Source organism: Berghia stephanieae, chromosome 4 (assembly GCF_034508935.2).
Source record: "Berghia stephanieae isolate SIO BIC M18660-M18661 chromosome 4, UCSD_Bste_1.3, whole genome shotgun sequence".
Lineage (NCBI taxonomy): Eukaryota > Metazoa > Mollusca > Gastropoda > Nudibranchia > Aeolidiidae > Berghia > Berghia stephanieae.
This window is the reverse complement of record NC_088363.1, coordinates 14,643,980-14,663,603: the sequence shown is the minus strand read 5'-3', so window position 1 is coordinate 14,663,603 and position 19,624 is coordinate 14,643,980. Positions and strand designations below refer to the sequence as shown.

General features: G+C 35.5%; 1 protein-coding gene and 1 long non-coding RNA gene across 2 annotated transcripts; one reads left to right on the top strand and one right to left on the bottom strand.

The window, feature by feature from the left end:
* Nucleotides 1-335: 335 nt before the first annotated feature.
* On the bottom strand, nucleotides 336-13,357 carry LOC144970067 (membrane-associated progesterone receptor component 1-like). Its single transcript, XM_078909269.1, has 3 exons — nucleotides 12,989-13,357; nucleotides 1,513-1,668; nucleotides 336-668 (listed from the first exon to the last, which is right to left on the bottom strand). Exons 1-3 carry the CDS (start codon nucleotides 13,305-13,307, stop codon nucleotides 559-561), a joined length of 585 nt encoding a protein of 194 aa, XP_078765395.1. The 5' UTR covers nucleotides 13,308-13,357; the 3' UTR covers nucleotides 336-558.
* On the top strand, nucleotides 5,300-8,188 carry LOC144970066 (uncharacterized). The gene is made up of 3 exons (XR_013644901.1): nucleotides 5,300-5,484; nucleotides 6,307-6,459; nucleotides 7,135-8,188. It is a non-coding gene; the product is annotated as an uncharacterized LOC144970066 (long non-coding RNA).
* Nucleotides 13,358-19,624: the final 6,267 nt, after the last annotated feature.

Genomic DNA, 19,624 nt, shown 5'->3' with positions numbered 1-19,624 from the left:
AGAAAAATATACTATAACCAAACAACCTCATGAAGCCACACTCAACATGAAAAGTGAGATCTACGGAAGGTGTCCCCATCGGCGTAAATTCTTGTTAAGCACCTTTAAACTGGAACCACTTCAAGAAACAACAACAGTCAACAAAACAACTCAGTCCTGACGATGGCAAATTAAGCCTGAAACATTAATGTAGACTGTCTCAAACATTGTGGTAAATATTTTAAATAATAATATATATATATATATATATATATATATATATATATATATATATATATATAATATATATATATATATATATATATATATAATTTCCCCCCCATTAGCTATGAAACTAAATCATTACAATCCATCACTCTGGTGCATGGTACCAAATTACCAAAATACTTCTTCGATGGAAAGCAAACCAACAGCTTTACAAAATATTTGAGCGGGCCATAAGAACGTCAAAAGTCTTCCAAAAGCTGAATATTCAAAACACTCCAGTACAATCAGCCAGCAACCGCACATTCCAAGGTAATAAGAATAGTTTTATAATCTAGAATAAAATCAGATAGATTACTCTGTCTTCTTAGCTCCCTCAGATTTATCTCCCTCATCTTCTGTATCTGAATAATCTGTTGGTTTCTCCCCTGGCTTCAACAGTTTGCCAACCTTGATATACTTCTCTGTGAAAGAGAATAAGGAGATTGATAAAAATGAATGCTTTGCAAAACTTTAACTTTTTTTTAAAAACTTCAATTAAAAAAGCAAAAAAAAAAAAAAAAACTGAGAGGAATGCAGAAATAAAAATTTTTGAAGGAATTGAATGTTGCCCTCAACTCAGCATATATACATATTATGAAAAATCACATTCTTATTACTAAAACTTAAAACTTGCAACAACAACAAAAAAAAAAAAAAAAAAAAAAAAAAGGTACAGTTTTAATCATATTCATTGCATGATGCGCAAAAATAAAACAGTCAGTAGCAATACACTTCTATTTTGTGAAATGTGTCTCTTCTTTTTTTTTCTTTTCAAGACACATACTAATCATCAACATGAATCACATGTGGTACATTCTTTGTGAAGTGTTGATGCTTAGATTTTATTTCACAACTCTAACTTCTGTAGTGATCATTCTCTGCCCCTTCCCCCCTTAAAAAAAAATTAAATTCATCCCTGTTTTTTCTTTCTTAAGTAACTAAGTGACACAGCTTTGTACTCATTTCACATATGATTATGGGGAGAAAAAAAGAGTTAAGAGCTATTGTAAAGACTCAACTTTGCACTGCTCACAGCTTTACTTGAGGAAACCTACAAATCACAGGCTGAGTGCTATACCGCTAGATCACACAGCTGAGCATTATCCCCACAAGGAAATAAAACCAAAGACTGTCCAACGTGATCCTTGGCAGATGCCAATAATGACAAAGAAATAGATTTATCATCAAGAAAATTCAAGTATTTCAAGCCTACAGGATAAAAAAAAACAAAAAAACATAAAATAACATTAAGGAAACATATATTACCATTAAATTGCATCTCCCACTCTCTAACACTATCCATCTGAAGGCTATTAAGGTCACTGAGATCATCATAATCATTTTTCAAAGCATCTTCACCAAGTGAAAAAGTAGCTAGAGCTCTTGATGCATCATGACCAGCAAACAATCCATAAGGTCCATCTGAAAAAAAAAAAAAGGAAAAAAATAGCATGGTAAATGTAAGTTACACGAACTGCATATGTGATGCTAATGCATCGACTAATTCAGAAAAGTGAGTGGAGCGGTCACTTACGTTGATGATAACAAGAAATGAAGTGAGTGGGAAAGTGCCAGAAGACAATAGAGAATAAACATTATGTGGCGGGGATTGGGGATCGAATCCGCGATCTTACTGGTACAACTCCGCTTGGCCGTGGTGAGCGTGGCTCTACTGTCTGAGATATTCAAACGTTTAGAATATGATTGAGAAAATCGTGTGATAACTAGTCACCCATTTGGCGGTATAAAAACAATAACAATGATCAGCGAGAGGTAGATTTCATTCACGTTATTGTTTATAGATAGTATGTGCTTGGCTAAGAAGCCTACAGCATAGTCATCCGGAAGTATAACGGACAAACATACAAATCTATGTGTAACATTGAACATTTATGGTCTGGTTAATACAGTTAAGTGAGAATTACTCATAAACGCGGATGGCAAAAAGCAATAACAAAGACCTAAGTGACATCAACTTCATACTCTCTATAAACAACCAACTATGTTTGTCCCAGCATGTGTGGAGGTGTGTCAAATCCCGTGATTTGATTGGTCAAAATTTACTGGTTAACAAGGGTGTATTAGAAAAGAAAAGCAACTTATTATAAACGAAGTGCTTATTCACAGTAGTACTGCAAATAGTGATTTCTCTCTCTCTCTCTCTCTCTCACACACTCACTGTTGCTCATCACTCATATACCTCATCCTGTAAATAATATAGACCTGTAAATGAGCTCTATAAAAATTGACTGAAACTGAAACTCTTCGTAATTCGTCGTAGCCGTAAAATCCAAAGAATCAAAATGAAAGGTAAACAGCAAGCTCACTTGAGCAAAGCAATGGCAGAAGACTAAATTGCGAGGGAATTAATTAGGCTACTTACCATTGTTCCTTATAATTAGGTACACAATCAGTGAAGAAACTTAGAAACGGTCAACCAGTTTGTTTACAACATGAGGTAATCGAGATGTGCTTGTAGCAATCATTTAACTTTCGATTTGAAGGTGTCTACATAACGAACTTCCGGTGTTTCGAATTTTTCTTTCTCATATTTTTCCTGTCCTTCAAGTAAATGTGGTCAATTTTGGCTTAGACGAAACAGTGAAATTTATCGCTTGGCGGCTCAGTTAAAATTGGCTACGACAGGTTTCGAAAGTGAAAAAATAATTTCACGAAGGCTGTGTGAAAATACACGGCAATTCTAAGAAGCGTCGCTTAGCCTTGGAATTATATATCCATCATTAACATAAACGGAGCGTGGAGCTGTGGAACATTCCTAGTTAACTTTAAAGTCAATCGACTACGATTCATGAATTCTTTCTTTATTCATTTCTTTCTTCCCTTTTTAAAAATATTTGAATTTGACGAATTGACTGATTTCAGTTAATTGACTGAGAATGTACAGGTCTAAATAATAGAAGTTATCATCAAGAAACTACCTCTACTACTAGTACTACTACAGCCACCACATCATCATTACTACCACATCAACCTCCATGTTGTTATAAAAACTATAGCAATCACCTTTACATCATCATCCTCCTCATCACCATCGCCACTACTACAACTACAACCATCATATCAACATCATTACTACCACAACCACAGCGACCACATCATTATCAAACCTCCAGCAACCGCCACCACCATTACATAATGGTAGCGTCAATTGCCAAGGACCTTGACAATTGTCAAATCGTCAATTGCCAAGGACCGTGTCAGTTCATCAACTACGCATGTGTACTTTTAACTGCCACGGAGTACCTTTAGTGTCACGAAGTGATGTATTGCCACATAGTGATGTTATTAATATTAATTAATACTCTCTTTTACTCTCTCTCTCTCTCTCTGTCATTTTCTCTTTTTTTCTCTCTCACACACTATCTCTCTTTCTGTCTGTCATTTTCTCTTTTCCCTCCCTTTATGTGTGTATTTCTCTGTCATTTCCTCCTCTCTCTCTCTCATATTTCCTCTTTTTGTCACGGACCTTGCCAGTTGGTAAATCGTCAACTATTTAGAATTAACTGCCACGGATTTATCTTGTTGCACAAATGTTTTACGTTAATTGTTCCTCATTAAGACGATGTGCAGTATATTTCCTTTAAAAAAAGGAAATCTTACTTTTTTTTTTTTTTTTTTTTTTTAATCTAGGACTTGACAGGGATTTGCCAGTTCATTCTTCTGGGTTTGTTTTTTTTTTTTTGCTGAATCCGAAATCAACAGCAATTTTTGTTTTGATTTTGATATTATTTTAACTTGTCTTGGAATTCGTGAAAAGACATAAAAATTAAAAACAAATGCCAACAAGTTTTGACTCGATCCTTTCCACAACGATTGACAAGGAATGAGTGAATGGCATGGAAGAAAGTAGAAAGTGATGTGATTCGAGATTCGTATGCGCGCAAATCGAGGCTCGACTGAAATCACCACATGCAGCTGAAGAGTTCCAATTTGACTCCTTGGCAGTTGATGAACCGTCAACTACCAAGGACTCACTCCTTGGCAATTGACACTTCCTTACATAATCATCATTATCCTTATATAGTCATCATCACTACTGCTACTAAATCATCACCACCACCACATCAACATCACTACACAACAACGGACACATCGTCATCCTCAACGAAAAAAATAAAATAAAATAATAATTTTAAAAAAATTAAAAATAAAATAATTATGTAGTTTTGCGCCCAATCACTTATACAATAAAGCTCTAAGTCTAAGCTCGTAGGTTACTACTGCAAATACAGAACGAACTCGCATTTGCAGTATTACTAATAACTGAAACTGAAATGAATGATATATATGATTTGCAGTACTACTGTGAATAACGAATACGAACGCGATCTACTATTCCCAGTACTACTGCGAATAGAGGTGGCCTATAATTAGGCAGTTTAGTGAGCAGCAGCAGTGGCAGTCAAATTTTGACCCAACTTGCCCATAGAAAAGTTGTGACTGTAAATTGCCGTTCGCGTTTTGGGGGGTTCAATTAAAGATGCATAACTTCGTTATAAAGAGGAATATCGCAGATATTTTGGTATCATTATTTTCGTCTTTCAATTTCCTTTTAAATGGTGCCAATTAAGGAAAAATCCATTAATAATTCCAGAAGTTATATGAAGTTAAAATTTGACAATTTTCAAATGCATTTATTTTTTATTTACCGCGTGTGTTTTTAAAATTTAAACGCTTGTTTTTAGAATAACATCTAAACTTTATTCATGCCAAATTTCAGGGCTCTATATCGATGCGCAGATACATTTTAACGAAATGCCTTGTTTACATTATCTTCTCATCATGGCTGCCGGGCGATATCGATATTCATATCGATATTTTAAATTTAGTTATGTATTATGTTAAATTTAGTCCATAATATTTTCAGTACTATTATTTACTATGTTTTTATTTCGAAGTGGCTAGCCGTACTTAAGGACGGGTAGACTGGCAGGCTAGACGTCATTAAGTACGGGGGGCACAGGAGTCTAGCCGTACTTATTCTGGGGCCTTGACCCTGGTCGTGTCAAAGGTCACATCCGGTAAGTCGACCGTGGTGGGCCGTGGCGCCAACCGCGAAGCCATGATTGTTTTCTCCCGATTTACGAGCATCATCAATTTCAATAATGGCCATCGCTATTGGTGACAATTTTTCATCTTATCAACAATTGCCAAAATGCAGTTAAGCAGTTGCAGACTGAGACTGACACCATCTTTATTCGTCAGGATTCTGTAAAGGTAAGAATTTGTCTTTTCTTCTTTTCTTTTAAAAAAAATTATCAGTCAAGGCTAGGACTAGGACAGTGTAAAAAGTATTCGAGCGGTGGCGATATTTATGATGAGATATAATATGAATGAATGAGAATGTAATTGTTTTGTAATATCAACACGCCTTACTGACTGGCGCGTGTGTCTTGTGTTCTGCATTCCAATGTGATCTTTATATGATGGATTAATCCTTCGTTGAGTTTATTTCTAGAGTACTGGTGTAACTCTGTAAATGTAACAACTGGGCTAGTGACTGGTGGGCAGTTTAGTGAGCAGCAGCAGTGGTAGTGGAACTCAAATTGTGATCCACTCGCCAGAAGTATAAATTGTTACTGCAAATTGCCGAGCACGTTGGTTGGGGGGGGGGGGGGGGGGGGGGGGGGGGGGGGAGGGGAGGCAGTAACTCTAAAATTGTGGGAGTTGGTAATTGGTAGGAAACGTCCAGTTTTTGTCATTCCAGCACTAAGCTAATTAGTGGCTGTGACCCGATTTTTAGGACTTTGGAGTTGGAGTGAAATGCCTCATGAAGATGATATTGATAATGACAATGTGTCACATAGTCTGTAGATATACAGTATTGTCAAATAATGAAAAACGATATTATTATCATTATTAATATTAATATTACTTTTTTTTCAATTTATTTTGTTATTATTATTATTATTATTATTATTATTATTATTATTATTATTATTATTATTATTATTATTTATAATTATTAACTTAAGCAATGGCATTGGTATGTGCCATTTTCACTGCAGTGAATTTAATTAATTTTTTTTTCATCGACAGCCAACAGGAAAGAATTCAGTTGACCGTACTGGTGTCCTGACAATACAATCAAGAAAGATAGCTGGCTCAAGATGTGTTGTGGCAATCTTATCAATCAGCAAACCATCATCTGTGCCAGCAGAGCAGAGTATCTGCAAGCACTTTTTGAAACTGGTTAGTATTGTTTTCAAATCTTCATAGCATCCTTACATTTTTATTGGTGATCAGTAAAGTACACTCGAGCACGGAAATTTCGAACAAGTTGGGACCACGCCTATTTGTTCGAGATTTTCGAGTTTTCCAAATTTGAGGATTTTATGGACGTAAATGAAAATGTGGGTGGTCTTGATAAAATTCATATGATTATAACTCTCCGTTATTATGAACTCTGTCGAGAGTCGATAGTGAGACTATTCAATTTCCTTTTCTCGGCCAGTTCAACACAATTCGCGAAAAAAAAATTCAATGGACCACAAGGGAATGTCCAGTTTGTTTGAGATTTTCGTTTTGCCAATACTAATGTAATAGAGGGTTTAAAACTGGGCATTGTACCAAGTTTGAGATTTGCATGCTCGGGTGTAAATGCTCATTTTTCTTAATGTAATTGACAAAGGATTATTTGAATTGAGTTACTACTGCATTTATGAACTTAATAGAGTTTGTTGCCAAGAGTTTTGGCCTGTGGATGTAAAACCAATGAAATTTCAACTGTGTTGGTGAGAACGATGACCAGTTTTAAAAAAATTGGTATGTGAATGATAAATTCATTTTATGACAATGATTTTAATTTTATAGCCATGTCTAAAATTGCTAATGAAAAGTCTCTTTTATTTCCATTTTTCAAACCAGAACAAGATCAACCCTCTTTGTGGAACTACAGAAAAAACAGTCGCAAACAAGTCGTGTTGACTTTTTTCCTGGAGGCGAAAGAACATTTTTCTCCTATGAGTTTGCGAAAGAAAATTATTGCTTTTTATTTTGAGCTAGATATATTATCACCATTCAGCTGTTTTCTTGTCTAAAATAGATTTGATTTTGCAGTTCAAGTTGATTACATACTTATCTCACAAGCAGTAGCCTATTTTAGAAATTGAAAAATGAGGGTAGTACGTCATATCATATTTTGCGAAATCATATTTCGAGAATTTTTAATATATCAAGGAATCATCTGATAAGTAATCTGGTAAATAATTAGTTTTTCTGATTACAATGATGAATTCGTAAGGTATAAATCAACTCTGACCATAAAATGAAAGAGTACGGAAATATTTTAATTTTTCAGCATTTTTTTCTCGAGGGAATGGGTTAGCGAATCATTTATACATTTTTTAGACAGATCAATCTACTCAATTTTCGTTATCTCTTGTCCTATGACGCTCATTATTTTGAAAATTTTATGGATCAGCTTATGTCGAATTAGTGCTTTCTCAAATTTCCGTTTTATGTCATTTTCTGATTTTCATACAATCATACATGTCATTTTCCTTTAGATTGTTTTCAAATATATTCAGAATCTTTTTTGTGTGTTTTGCATCATGATGGAAGTATTTTGGGGGAAATTTAAATATGTAAGATTTTTTAATTTTAAAAATTGATTTTTTCCTGTCGATCAGCGCCACAATTTCAGTCGAATTAAAAAAAATATTCTAAAGAATTTCTTTTCAAGACCAATGGTAAACTCTTCCATCATTATCTCGTTATTTATGTAATATACATTGTGTGTAATTTTGAAAGAAATTTATACGCTGATTTTTGGTTCATCTATGTTAGAAATTTTAGTTTTAGGGTTTTACATCTAATTTTAGCCTATAGGGTGCCCCTTTAAAATGTAAAAAAAAATATATTAAAGATTTATTTTTTTTTTGGGGGGGGGGGGGGGGGGGGGGATTTTTTTTTTGTGTTTAACATCAATCACATTATTAGTTTATGAGATAAACTATAAATCATAATTGACCACCAAATTATTTTTTTAAAATGAATGTCAAAAAAAAAAAAAAAATTCTAAGTGGTATGGGTTAGCGAATCAATTATATTTTTTTTTCCAGAGTTTGATCAATTTTCAAAATTCTACTATTTACTTGTTCCATATATATTGATTATACTTTGGAATTTTGATGGATGTTGTCTGCAAAATTAGCTTGTTTATCAAATTAAAGAAAGATTATGTTTTTTCTAAAAAATCCATTTTGCATCATTTTCTGATTTTCTAACATTCATATCTGGATTATTTTCCATCAGATCGTCTTCAAATTTGTCAGACTCTTTCGTATGATGGGTTTTGCATCATGATGGATTTGGCTTTGGGCTAAACTAAAATTTAGTAGTTTGAATTTTTAAATTGGATTTTTTCCTGTCGTTTCATGAGTGCCATATTTTCAATCGTAATCGAAAAACAATTCTTTAAATAATTTTTTCAAGACTTGCTAAACCTATCCATCATGATGTTGCTCATTGTGTGTAAATTTGGAAGGTATCCGTTGGTTTTTGGTGCATCACTGTAGGAGTTCATTTTGGGGGGGGGGGGGGGGGGGTTGGTGTTTGGTCTAAATTTAGCCTATATTGTCTGTGGAATTGAAGACATTTAAATATATTGAGTTTTTTATATAGAGCAATATCCACTAAATGTGCTTAAAGCGCTTTACAAGGGGTCCCTGGTCAACAGCAACATTTAACATGTTGGACAGGACAGGACATGACGCCTGTTAGGCGATATTACAATTCTTTGGACAGAGACAACACTGTTAACGGCCAGGTACTCATTTTACACCACGGTACGGTGAGAAAATGAGTAAAGAGCCTTTTACAAGAAATCACTCGAACCCATGACCTTCCAATATGAAAGCAAGTGTCATACCATAAGACCACATTGCTGCACATTTAATTTTTTTTGGTGTGTGTTCGTCATCAAATTAGACCTCCTACCACCTAAAAACAACAGGGGAATACCAATATTTGGCATTGCAATAAAAAAACGGATTTTTGACTATAGGTCCCCTTTTAAGTTGAAATATTTCCTATCTCAGGTGGTTTGTTTTAAGCGGACTGTAGTGCATTCCACTGTGGGATTTTATTTTTTTTTTCATATAATTGTATTCACTGTCAGTGGTGACATATAATTTTACTGCCTAGTTTTGATCTCCATTACACACTATCCCTACCACTACCACCAGTGCTTTTACAGACTGAGTCCCTACCATCAGGGCTATTACGCACTGAGTCCCTACCACCAGCGCAATTAGCCACTGAGTCCCTACCACCAGTGATTTTGTAGACATTGGGTCCCTACCACCAGCGCAATTAGCCATTGATTCCTTACCACCAGTGATTTTGTAGACATTGGGTCCCTACCACCAGTGTTATTAGCCACTGAGTCCCTACCACCAGTGATTTTGTAGACATTGAGTCCCTACCACCAGCGCAATTAGCCATTGAGTCCCTACCACCAGTGATTTTGTAGACATTGGGTCCCTACCACCAGTGTTATTAGCCACTGAGTCCCTACCACCAGTGATTTTGTAGATATTGAGTCCCTACCATCAGTGCTATTAGCCACTAAGTCCCTAGATATTGAGTCCCTACCATCAGTGCTATTAGCCACTGAGTCCCTACCACCAGTGATTTTGTAGACATTGAGTCCCTACCACCAGTGATTTTGTAGACATTGAGTCCCTACCACCAGCGCAATTAGCCAGTGATTTTGTAGTCATTGGGTCCCTACAACCAGTGTTATTAGCCACTGAGTCCCTACCACCAGTGATTTTGTAGACATTGAGTCCCTACCATCAGTGCTATTAGCCTTTGAGTCCCTACCACCAGTGATTTTGTAGACATTGAGTCCCTACCACCAGTGTTATTAGCCACTGAGTCCCTACCACCAGTGATTTTGTAGACATTGAGTCCCTACCACCAGTGTTATTAGCCAGTAAGTCCCTACCACCAGTGCTATTAGCCTTTGATTCCCTATCACATCACCAGTGCAGTTAGCCACTGAGTCCCTACCACCAGTGCTATTAGCCAGTAAGTCCCTACCACCAGCGCTATTAGCCACTGAGTCCCTACCACCAGTGTTATTAGCCATTGAGTCTATACCACCAGTGCTATTTGCCATTGAGTCCCTACCACCAGCACTATTGGTCACTGAGCCCCTACCACCAGTACAATTAGTTACTGAGTCCCTACCACCAGCGCTATTACAATTATTACTATTAGCTGTTGAGTCCCTACCACCAGCGCAATTAGCCATTGAGTCCCTAACACCAGTGCTATTTGCCATTGAGTCCCTACCACCAGCGCAATTAGCCGTTGAGTCCCTTCCACCAGTGCTACATATTTGCCATTGAGTCCCTACCACCAGTGCAATTAGCCACTGAGTCCCTACCATCAGTGCTATTAGCCATTGAGCCCCTACCACTAGTGCTATCCAGCCATAGAGACCCTACCACCTGTGCTATTAGCCACTGAGTCCCTACCACCAGTGCTATCCAGCCATAGAGACCCTACCACCAGTGCTATGAGCCAGTGAGTCCCTACCACCAGTGCTATTAGCCACTCCCACTACCACCAGCGCTATTACTATTATTACTATTAGCCATTGTCATTGAGTCCCTACCACCAGTGCTATGTACCATTGAGTCCTTACCACCAGCGCTATTGGCCTTTGAGGCCCTACCACCAGTGCTATTAGTCATTGAGTCCCTACCACCAGTGCTGTTAGCCACTGAGTCCCTACCACCAGTGCTATGTGCCATTGGGTCCCTACCACCAGCGCTATTGGCCTTTGAGGCCCTACCACCAGTGCTATTAGCCTTTGAGGCCCTACCACCAGTGCTATCCAGCCATAGAGCCCCTACCACCAGTGCTATCCAGCCACTGAGTCCCTACCACCAGTGCTATTACCCATTTGAGATAGAACAAAATTGACGTCACTCAGTTCTTTATTATCGTTTTTAGCCATTTTTTAAATGATTAGTTCTCATTGATTGTATCAAGACAAAAACTATAAAAGGTTGAGGTTACACATCGATTAATAGAGTGGTATCACGGAGATCAGTTTTCCCAAATAATTCCAGGTGATGGGGAAAAAACATCCGGTTAAAAAAGGTTTTGACGAAATATGCAGTGAAGACATGCGAAAGCAAAATATGTCACCGCACATTAATAATAATAATAATAATAATAATAATAATAATAATAATAATAATAATAATAATAATAATAATAATAATAATAATAATAATAATAATAATAATAATCTACCAATCCTTAAGTACAGCTAACTAAGCAATCTACACGACATTAAGTACGGCTAGCCTGCCAGTCTGGCTGTCATTAAGTACGGCTAGACTGGTTGGCTAGACGTACTTAAGTACGCCTAGACTGGTAGGCTAGCCGTCATTAAGTACGGCTAGCCTTTTCCTTTTTATTTTGAATACATACTTTCCAACTTTATTTATAGGAATTTTATAGTTTTTGTTTTAAAAGTTCGTATATTTCTTCTCTTTGTGAAATTCGATATTAATGATATCGATATTTTAAAAATACCAATTGCTTTAATTTTATTTTATTATACTTTGCCATCAAGTTTCTTTCCCATATGTTTAGGTATGTTTATCATTTGTATCCATATTTTAAAGGCCTTAGCCTTAATAATTATTATGGTAAGAAGTTCTATTAGTTTTGACACCCCCATACATTGAGAGAGAAGGGGGGGGGGGGGGGGGGGGGGAATAAAATTATATTAATTGTCAGTTCAAATGATGTAATAGCAATAAACCCAAAGTGGTTCAGCAGAATTTTTTAAAGTATTAAAAGCCAGAACTTTCCTTCTAATTATAATAGGGAATCTGTTTCAATTTATTTGAACTTTTTCAATCTACCATTTTATTTATATGCAATTAAATTGCCATAGGTAAAAATAAACTCATTATGTCATTACACAACATGTTTATATCTTTTCATTTAAATACTCTCAAGCCCATTTTTATTCTCTATGTATTAATTAAAAGAGGGTAATTATTTGCAATTGTTTCCATGAGATATTGGGGATAAATCCAAAAGTGATAGAGCAAATTCTTTTTTACGTCTAGCCGAGTTTTTGATTATGTAACATTTGCGTCATATTATGTAATAATGTGTTAATTTGAAATGTTTATCTTCCTCTTTATTAATGTAAATGCATTGTCCTCGATAAGACGAACATTTTGGTATACAATAAATGATAAGAACTCCATATTGACTGTTTTAACCATTTTTTATTAACATCACGCGATTTCGGTCACAACTTTGCAATGGTAATTTTGGGGTAAAAATGGTCTGAAATTTCAGACTTTGAACTGCCGTAACTACATTTCTAATCAAGATAGAAACAAAATTCAAACTGTTTTGTAATCTGTGTTGCCAGCTCTTTCATATGACATTGGTTTCAAGTGTGTGAGGTACATTTAGAATTTCTATTAAACTCCCTACTATAATAATAATAAATTGGTAAACACGGTTTCATTCATGCCTGTCCTATGTCAAACAGTGAATACGAATTTCAGCCTGCAACGATAGAAAATAACGAAATAAACAAAACAATAACAAACAGCGGGACCGGGACCCCTGTTAAAGTTAAAGTTACAAAAAGACAAAAAAGGTGATTAAGCACAAAAGAGGAAAAGATTGAAAACCAATGTGTTTAAAGATTTTAGAAAATAAACGTTACTTGGTCCATAGAACTTTTTCCCCTTGGTCACATCATAAACCGTCCCATTGACAGCAATCAAAACTCGACCATCGTTTCCTTTCCCATCGTATTCTCGCAACTGTTCAAGTGTGAAATCTTGTTTTTTCAACGGAGGAAGCTCGGGTTCTGCTGGGGTGACTGGTTCCGACGATCTTCTGCTGGCAACTATTTTGTAGATTAGAAAGCCACATACCGCCAATAGGCCTATATTTAAAGGACTCCCAAAAAGTTCTGATACGATTCTCATCATCATTCCACTTTCAACACCGGGGACACTCTCATTGTTGTTATCGGCCATTTTGATGTGTAACTGGACACTGAACTTTCTTTCACTTCTCACTACGCTGGCTAAATGGTGATGGGAGATAACTCATATCGATATCGAGTGTTGTGCATCTGATTTATTTTAAGTACTCAATAGCCAATCCTGAATATTAAATTTGATCGGTCAACCATGTTGTTTCTACCACCAAAGTCGAGCACGTCTGATAACCTAAGGCAAATTGGGCCTGAGTTAACATTGTTATAATGGACAATATTTTGCGTCGGTTTGAGAGTATTTCCATCACAACAATGAGACCACGACGGTCTAGACAACCAATAATGACTTATCGTCTCAAAATGATATTATGTCGGGGGTGATCTAGATGTCAAAAATTAAATCATAGTCCAAGATCAAAAGTTTGAGTAATGATTACGTGTTTTATTGAAGACAAGGAATATGGTTTCTCAAGAATGATAAAAACCTACTTTCTGGTCGTTTTAACTCTAAACCCCCTTTTTGATTTCTCATTCAAACCAACATTTCACCCTTTTGAGTTGGTTGGTCACAATTATATAAATAAAAAGACTTTTTTCTTATTTTTGTGTAGAATTGTTATGGATCTCGTGTGTTTATTTTTTTGTTTTTTTTTTATTTGGATTTATTTATTTATTTATTTTTTAAAATATTACCTATTTTTCTTTTCGTGGGGGAGAGGGTGCGCATTCTAGATGCAAATAGATTCTGGATTTGTTAGGGCTTTTTTTTTTTACCGAAAAAGAGTCTGATGTCATACGTAAGAATATAGGTTCGTTGCTTTAAATGTAAATCTCTCATTGTTTTTATCCTTCATCATCAAATGTAAATCAACAAAGTCAGTGCGACTGAGGGTCGAATGGCATTTTAATGTTTAAAAGGAAGGCAAATGTGTGACCATGATTGAAATGTACAAGGAAAATCAAAGGGTTTTTTTTTCTTTATCAAGTGATATTGAAAATATAAAGCAAGTTACGGAAGCCAAATACAATTTGAACCCCAACCTTCTTAATCGACGTGCACTTATTTGCAGGTCTGATAACCCAATTCCTTATGGGTCCACTGTTGTAATGGAAATCTAAAAAAAAAAGACGCAAAATATTGTCCATTAAAACAATGTTAAACCAGGCCCTTAAGTGGGTTCGGATGTCAGACCTGCATATATGCACCTTCCACAAACTTATAGGATAATAAATTAAACCCACATAACAAGAAAATATTGGCCATAATTCATACTACAATTTGATAAATTACACATCACCATAGATTCACTTTTCATGCATGCAAATTATGAACACAACAACATGAAATCCTCTGTCAACTCAGAAATTATTGATTTCGACAATTAACTACCACTTAAGAGGTGTATGGAATACTTTTTAAATCATGCAAAAATATCGCATTTGGCAGCAATGCAAGAAATCACTTTTGCTTCCATCGCATTCCTGTAATCAAGATCGAACAAGGTATTGAAAACAAATTCAGAAGCCGGCAATACTCGATAGTTGAAAATATCGCATAGTGCCCATCAATGACTTGAATAAAATGACGTGTTGTCTAAAGGTCAAGGTCATTGAAACTTGAACCAACTTTTCACTACACACGAACTACGAATGAGCGGGTTATCTTTCCTTTTAAAAGACTGAACACTGAACAGCGGGATTAGCCAGTCTTGTAGCATCTGTTACACCAGAGATTATTTAAGTTCCTCGGGTTACAGTCAAGTTATTATAGCCAATCGCATTTGATAAAAAAATACATCTCTCGTTCACTGTCTGTTAATTATTATTATTATTATTATTATTATTATTATCATCATCATCATCATCATCATCATCATCATCATCATCATCATCATCATCATCATCATCATCATCATCATCATCATCATCATTATTATTATTATTATTATTGTTTTTATCATCATCATCATCATCATCATCATCATCATCATCATAATAATAATTGAGCATTTATATAGCGCAATATCCACTTAACGTGCTCAATGCGCTTTACAAGGGGTCCCTGGTCAACAGCAACATTTAACATGTAGGACGAGACATGACGCCTGTTAGGCGATATTACAATTTTTCGGACAAAGACAACGCTGTTAACGGCCAGGCACTCATTTTACACCTGAGTACGGTGAGAGAATGTGAGTAAAGAGCCTTTTCCAATGACTCAACTATGCGCTGAGTGAGGCTCGAACCCAGGACCTTCTGATCCGAAAGCGAGTGTCGTAGCACAAGACCGCATAGCCGCATCATCATCATCATTATTATTATTATTATTATTATTATTATTATTATTATTATTATTATTATTATTATTATTATTATTATTATTATTATTATTATTATAATTATCATTATTATTATTATTATTATTATTATTATTATTATTATTATTATTATTATTATTATTATTATTATTATTATTATTATTATTATTATTATTATTATTATTATTAATATTATCATTATTGTTATTATTATTGTTATTATTATTATTATTATTATTATTATTATTATTATTATTATTATTATTATTATTATTATTATTATTATTATTATTATTATTATTATTATTATTATTATTATTATTATCGTCATCATCAGCATCATCATCATCACCATTATTTATTATTATTATTATTATTATTATTATTATTATTATTATTATTATTATTATTATTATTATTATTATTATTATTATTATTATTTTTACTGTGGAACAAGTGGACTAGAGCCGATGTGTACAATATGCAGGTCTGACATCCGAACCCACTTATGGGCTCAGTTTAACATTTTTGGATTGGAAAATATTTTGCGTCATTTAAAAAAAAAGACTTATATTACAAAAATGAGCCGGTAAGGAGTTGGATTATTAGACCTACAAATAAGTGCACCTCGGCCTAGTTAAATGTTGTTGTAATGGACCCTTTTTGGGTCATTTATATATTTATTTATCTATTTAATTTTTTTTGAGATTTCCAGAACAACAATGAGCCCATAATGAATTGGGTTATCAGACTTCCAAATAAGTGCACGTCGACTAGACCTGGAGCGCATCCAAGTTTTGGTTCATAAGACGCGAAGGACAATCGAACTGGATCATGAGAGGACGTGGCTTCATCTTCAATGCTCTCATTCTTTCCTTCAGTAAAAAAAAATTGAGCATTATATAGCGCAATATCCACTAAATATGCTCAAAGTGCTTTACACGAGTCCCTGGTCAAAAGAGACATTTAACATGTAGGACGGGACATGCCGCCTGTTAGGCGATATTACAATTATTCGGACAAAGACAACGCTGTTAACGGCCAGGTACTCATTTTACACCTGAGTACGGTGAGAGAATGTAAGTAAAGAGCCTTTTCCAAGGACTCAACTATGCGCCAGTGCGAGGCTCGAACCAGGACCTTCCGATCCGAAAGCGAGTGTCATACCACAAGACCACATAGCCGCACTTTCTTTCTTTCTTTCTATCATTCTATCTCTCTTTTGTTCTTCACGACTCGTAGGCAATGTATCTCTTGGCATCGTAGTTCAAGACATTTGCATTTTTAATTGGATTCAGTAGTCTGATGTCACGCAGCCCGGCAACGGCGGCCATCTTGGTTGTAAACAAAGAAAATCATTCCTTTTTTTATTCTTCATGCTGGCTAGAACTTTTCATTCCCTTTTCATATGTCTTTTGATCAGAATGTGTAAAAGTCAAAACATGATCAAATGTATGTGTTTTTTTTTTCTTGGAAACGTTTTTATGCTCGCCGGAGAAATATTTCATACGTCCAGTTTAGAGCCAGTGTTACTGAGTTACCATGCGTCATTAGGAAGGAAGTGACGTTACGACTATTGAATCCTATTAGAGTATTCAAAAAACGCCAACATATTTACTTGATGTGTTTAAAGAGTTATGAGTGACGCGGTTACGTTTAGCTCAGCATCATCGGGCATCCAGACACTTTGTCTTGTCTCCTTCGATGCTTTGTTTTGAACATGAATAAAACGTAGACTTGGTAAGTTAAAAAAAATTGTTGATTAATTTTTGTTGATTAATGATGATGATGCTGATGATGATGATGCGCATGATGGATGACATTGTCTTGTCATATGATGATTGATTTGAATGATTAAAGTGATGGTGATATTAATGGTGATAATATATGTGATATGATGATGATGATGATGATGATGATGATGATATGATGATGGTGATATGATGATGATGATGATGATGATGATGATGATGATGATGATGATGTGATTGATGATGATGATGATGATGATGATGATGATGATGATGATGATGATGATGATGATGATGATGATGATGGTGATGATGGATGGATGATTATTGATGATGATGATGATTGATGATGATGATGATGATGATGATGATGATGATGATGATATGATGATGATGATTGATGATGATGTGATGATATGTGATGGTGATGATGGTGATGATGATGATGTGTGTGGTGGTGATGATGATGATGATGATGATGATGATGATGATGATGATGATGATGGTATTATTGATGATGAGTGGTTAGGTGATGATGATGATGATGATGATGATGATGATGATGATGATGATGATGATGATGATGGTGGTTATTGATGATGATGATGATGATGATGATGATGATGATGAAGGTGATTATTTATGGTGATGATGATGAAGATGATGCTGATGATGATGATGATGATGATGATGATGATGATGATGATGATGATGATGATGATGATGGTGGTGATTATTGATGATGATGATGATGATGATGATGATGATGATGATGATGATGATGATGATGATGATGATGATGATGATGATGATGAAGGTGATTATTTATGGTGATGATGATGATGATGATGATGATGATGATGATGATGATGATGGTGATTATTGATGATGATGATGAGGAGGAGGAGTAGGAGGAGAGGAGGAAGAGGAGGAGGAGGCGGAGGAGACAAGCAGCATCCATGGCCACTGTGTGCTCGTATAAATAGATAGTTCGAAGATGACGTCACTCAGGTCTTTGCTATTGTTTTTTGCCATCCGCGTTTGTGAGTAATGCTCACTGAACAGTATTAACCCGACTATAAACGTTCATGGATACACACAGTTTTGTGTATTGGTCCGTTATACTTCCGGATGGCAATGTTATGAGCTTCTTAGCCAAGCGCATACTATCTATAGTATAATAAACGATGATCGATCATAATCAAAGATCACGTGATAAACAAACAAAGAACACTTAACTTTTGAGCTCTTCTTGCTATATCAGACATTTTACAATCTCAAGAGAGTCATCGAAGTGGTTGTTGACAGCGTGTGTGCATGGGCTTCTTGGTTGTTGACCAAGCTGCCTCTTATTTACAAATACACAAAATTGTTGACCCAATTTGACGAACTGTGTCACAGCTGAACATTCAGTCAATATTATAAGCGTTTAAGTCTCTCTCTCTCTCTCTCTCTCTCTCTCTCTCTCTCTCTCTCTCTCTCTCTCTCTCTCTCTCTCTCTCTCTCTCTCTCTCTCTCTCTCTCTCTCTCTCAAGCAGCGTCCATGGCACCTGTGCTCGTATTAACACACAGCACAGCTGTGGGTGATCGAACTCGGTACCTTTCGGATTCGAAGCAATGACCGTACCGCTGAGTCATATAAGGCTTGTGACCCACCGTCTCAGATAGGTATTTAGTCGTGGTGAATAAGTCCTTTGTTGATCCGATGCGTTTTATTAGAAAACTCACAACATCCGCCAGTCGGATACAACGTACCAACACACAAAATAATGTGTGACATTGAACGTTTATAGTTTGGTTGACACAGTTTACTGAGACCTACTCATAAAAATGGCTGGCTAAATGAAAACAATAACAAAGACATGAGTGACGTCAACTTTTTGTTATTTCACCTTAACAACGCCACTATCACATTATCTCATTCGTCTGTAGTGTTTCATTCATCCTGTTTTGTTGATAAAGGGGAAATCCGAAACGTCCACATTATCTGTTTTCGTTTATTAAATTGAAGCTTACATTCAATTTCAATTTCACGTTGTTATTTATTTCTTCGAGCTTCGAGTAGGTAAAAATGTGTGTGTATGTATGTATGTATGTACGTACGTACGTACACATTACGTATGTATGTATGTATGTATGTATGTATGTATGTATGTATGTATGTATGTATGTATGTATGTATGTATGTATGTATGTATGTATGTATTTTGTATGTAGTATGTATGTATGTATGTATGTATTATGTATGATGTATGTATGTATGTATGTATGTATGTATGTATGTA

Excerpts from the sequence above, each read along its gene's own strand:
- LOC144970067 (XM_078909269.1), bottom strand. The coding sequence starts at position 13,307 with ATGGCCGATAACAACAATGAGAGTGTCCCCGGTGTTGAAAGTGGAATG. Across the intron at positions 1,669-12,988 it reads GAAAAAGTTCTATGGACCAA|ATGGACCTTATGGATTGTTT; the intron begins GTAACGTTTATT and ends TTTTTTTTTCAG. Across the intron at positions 669-1,512 it reads GTGGGAGATGCAATTTAATG|AGAAGTATATCAAGGTTGGC; the intron begins GTAATATATGTT and ends TCTCTTTCACAG.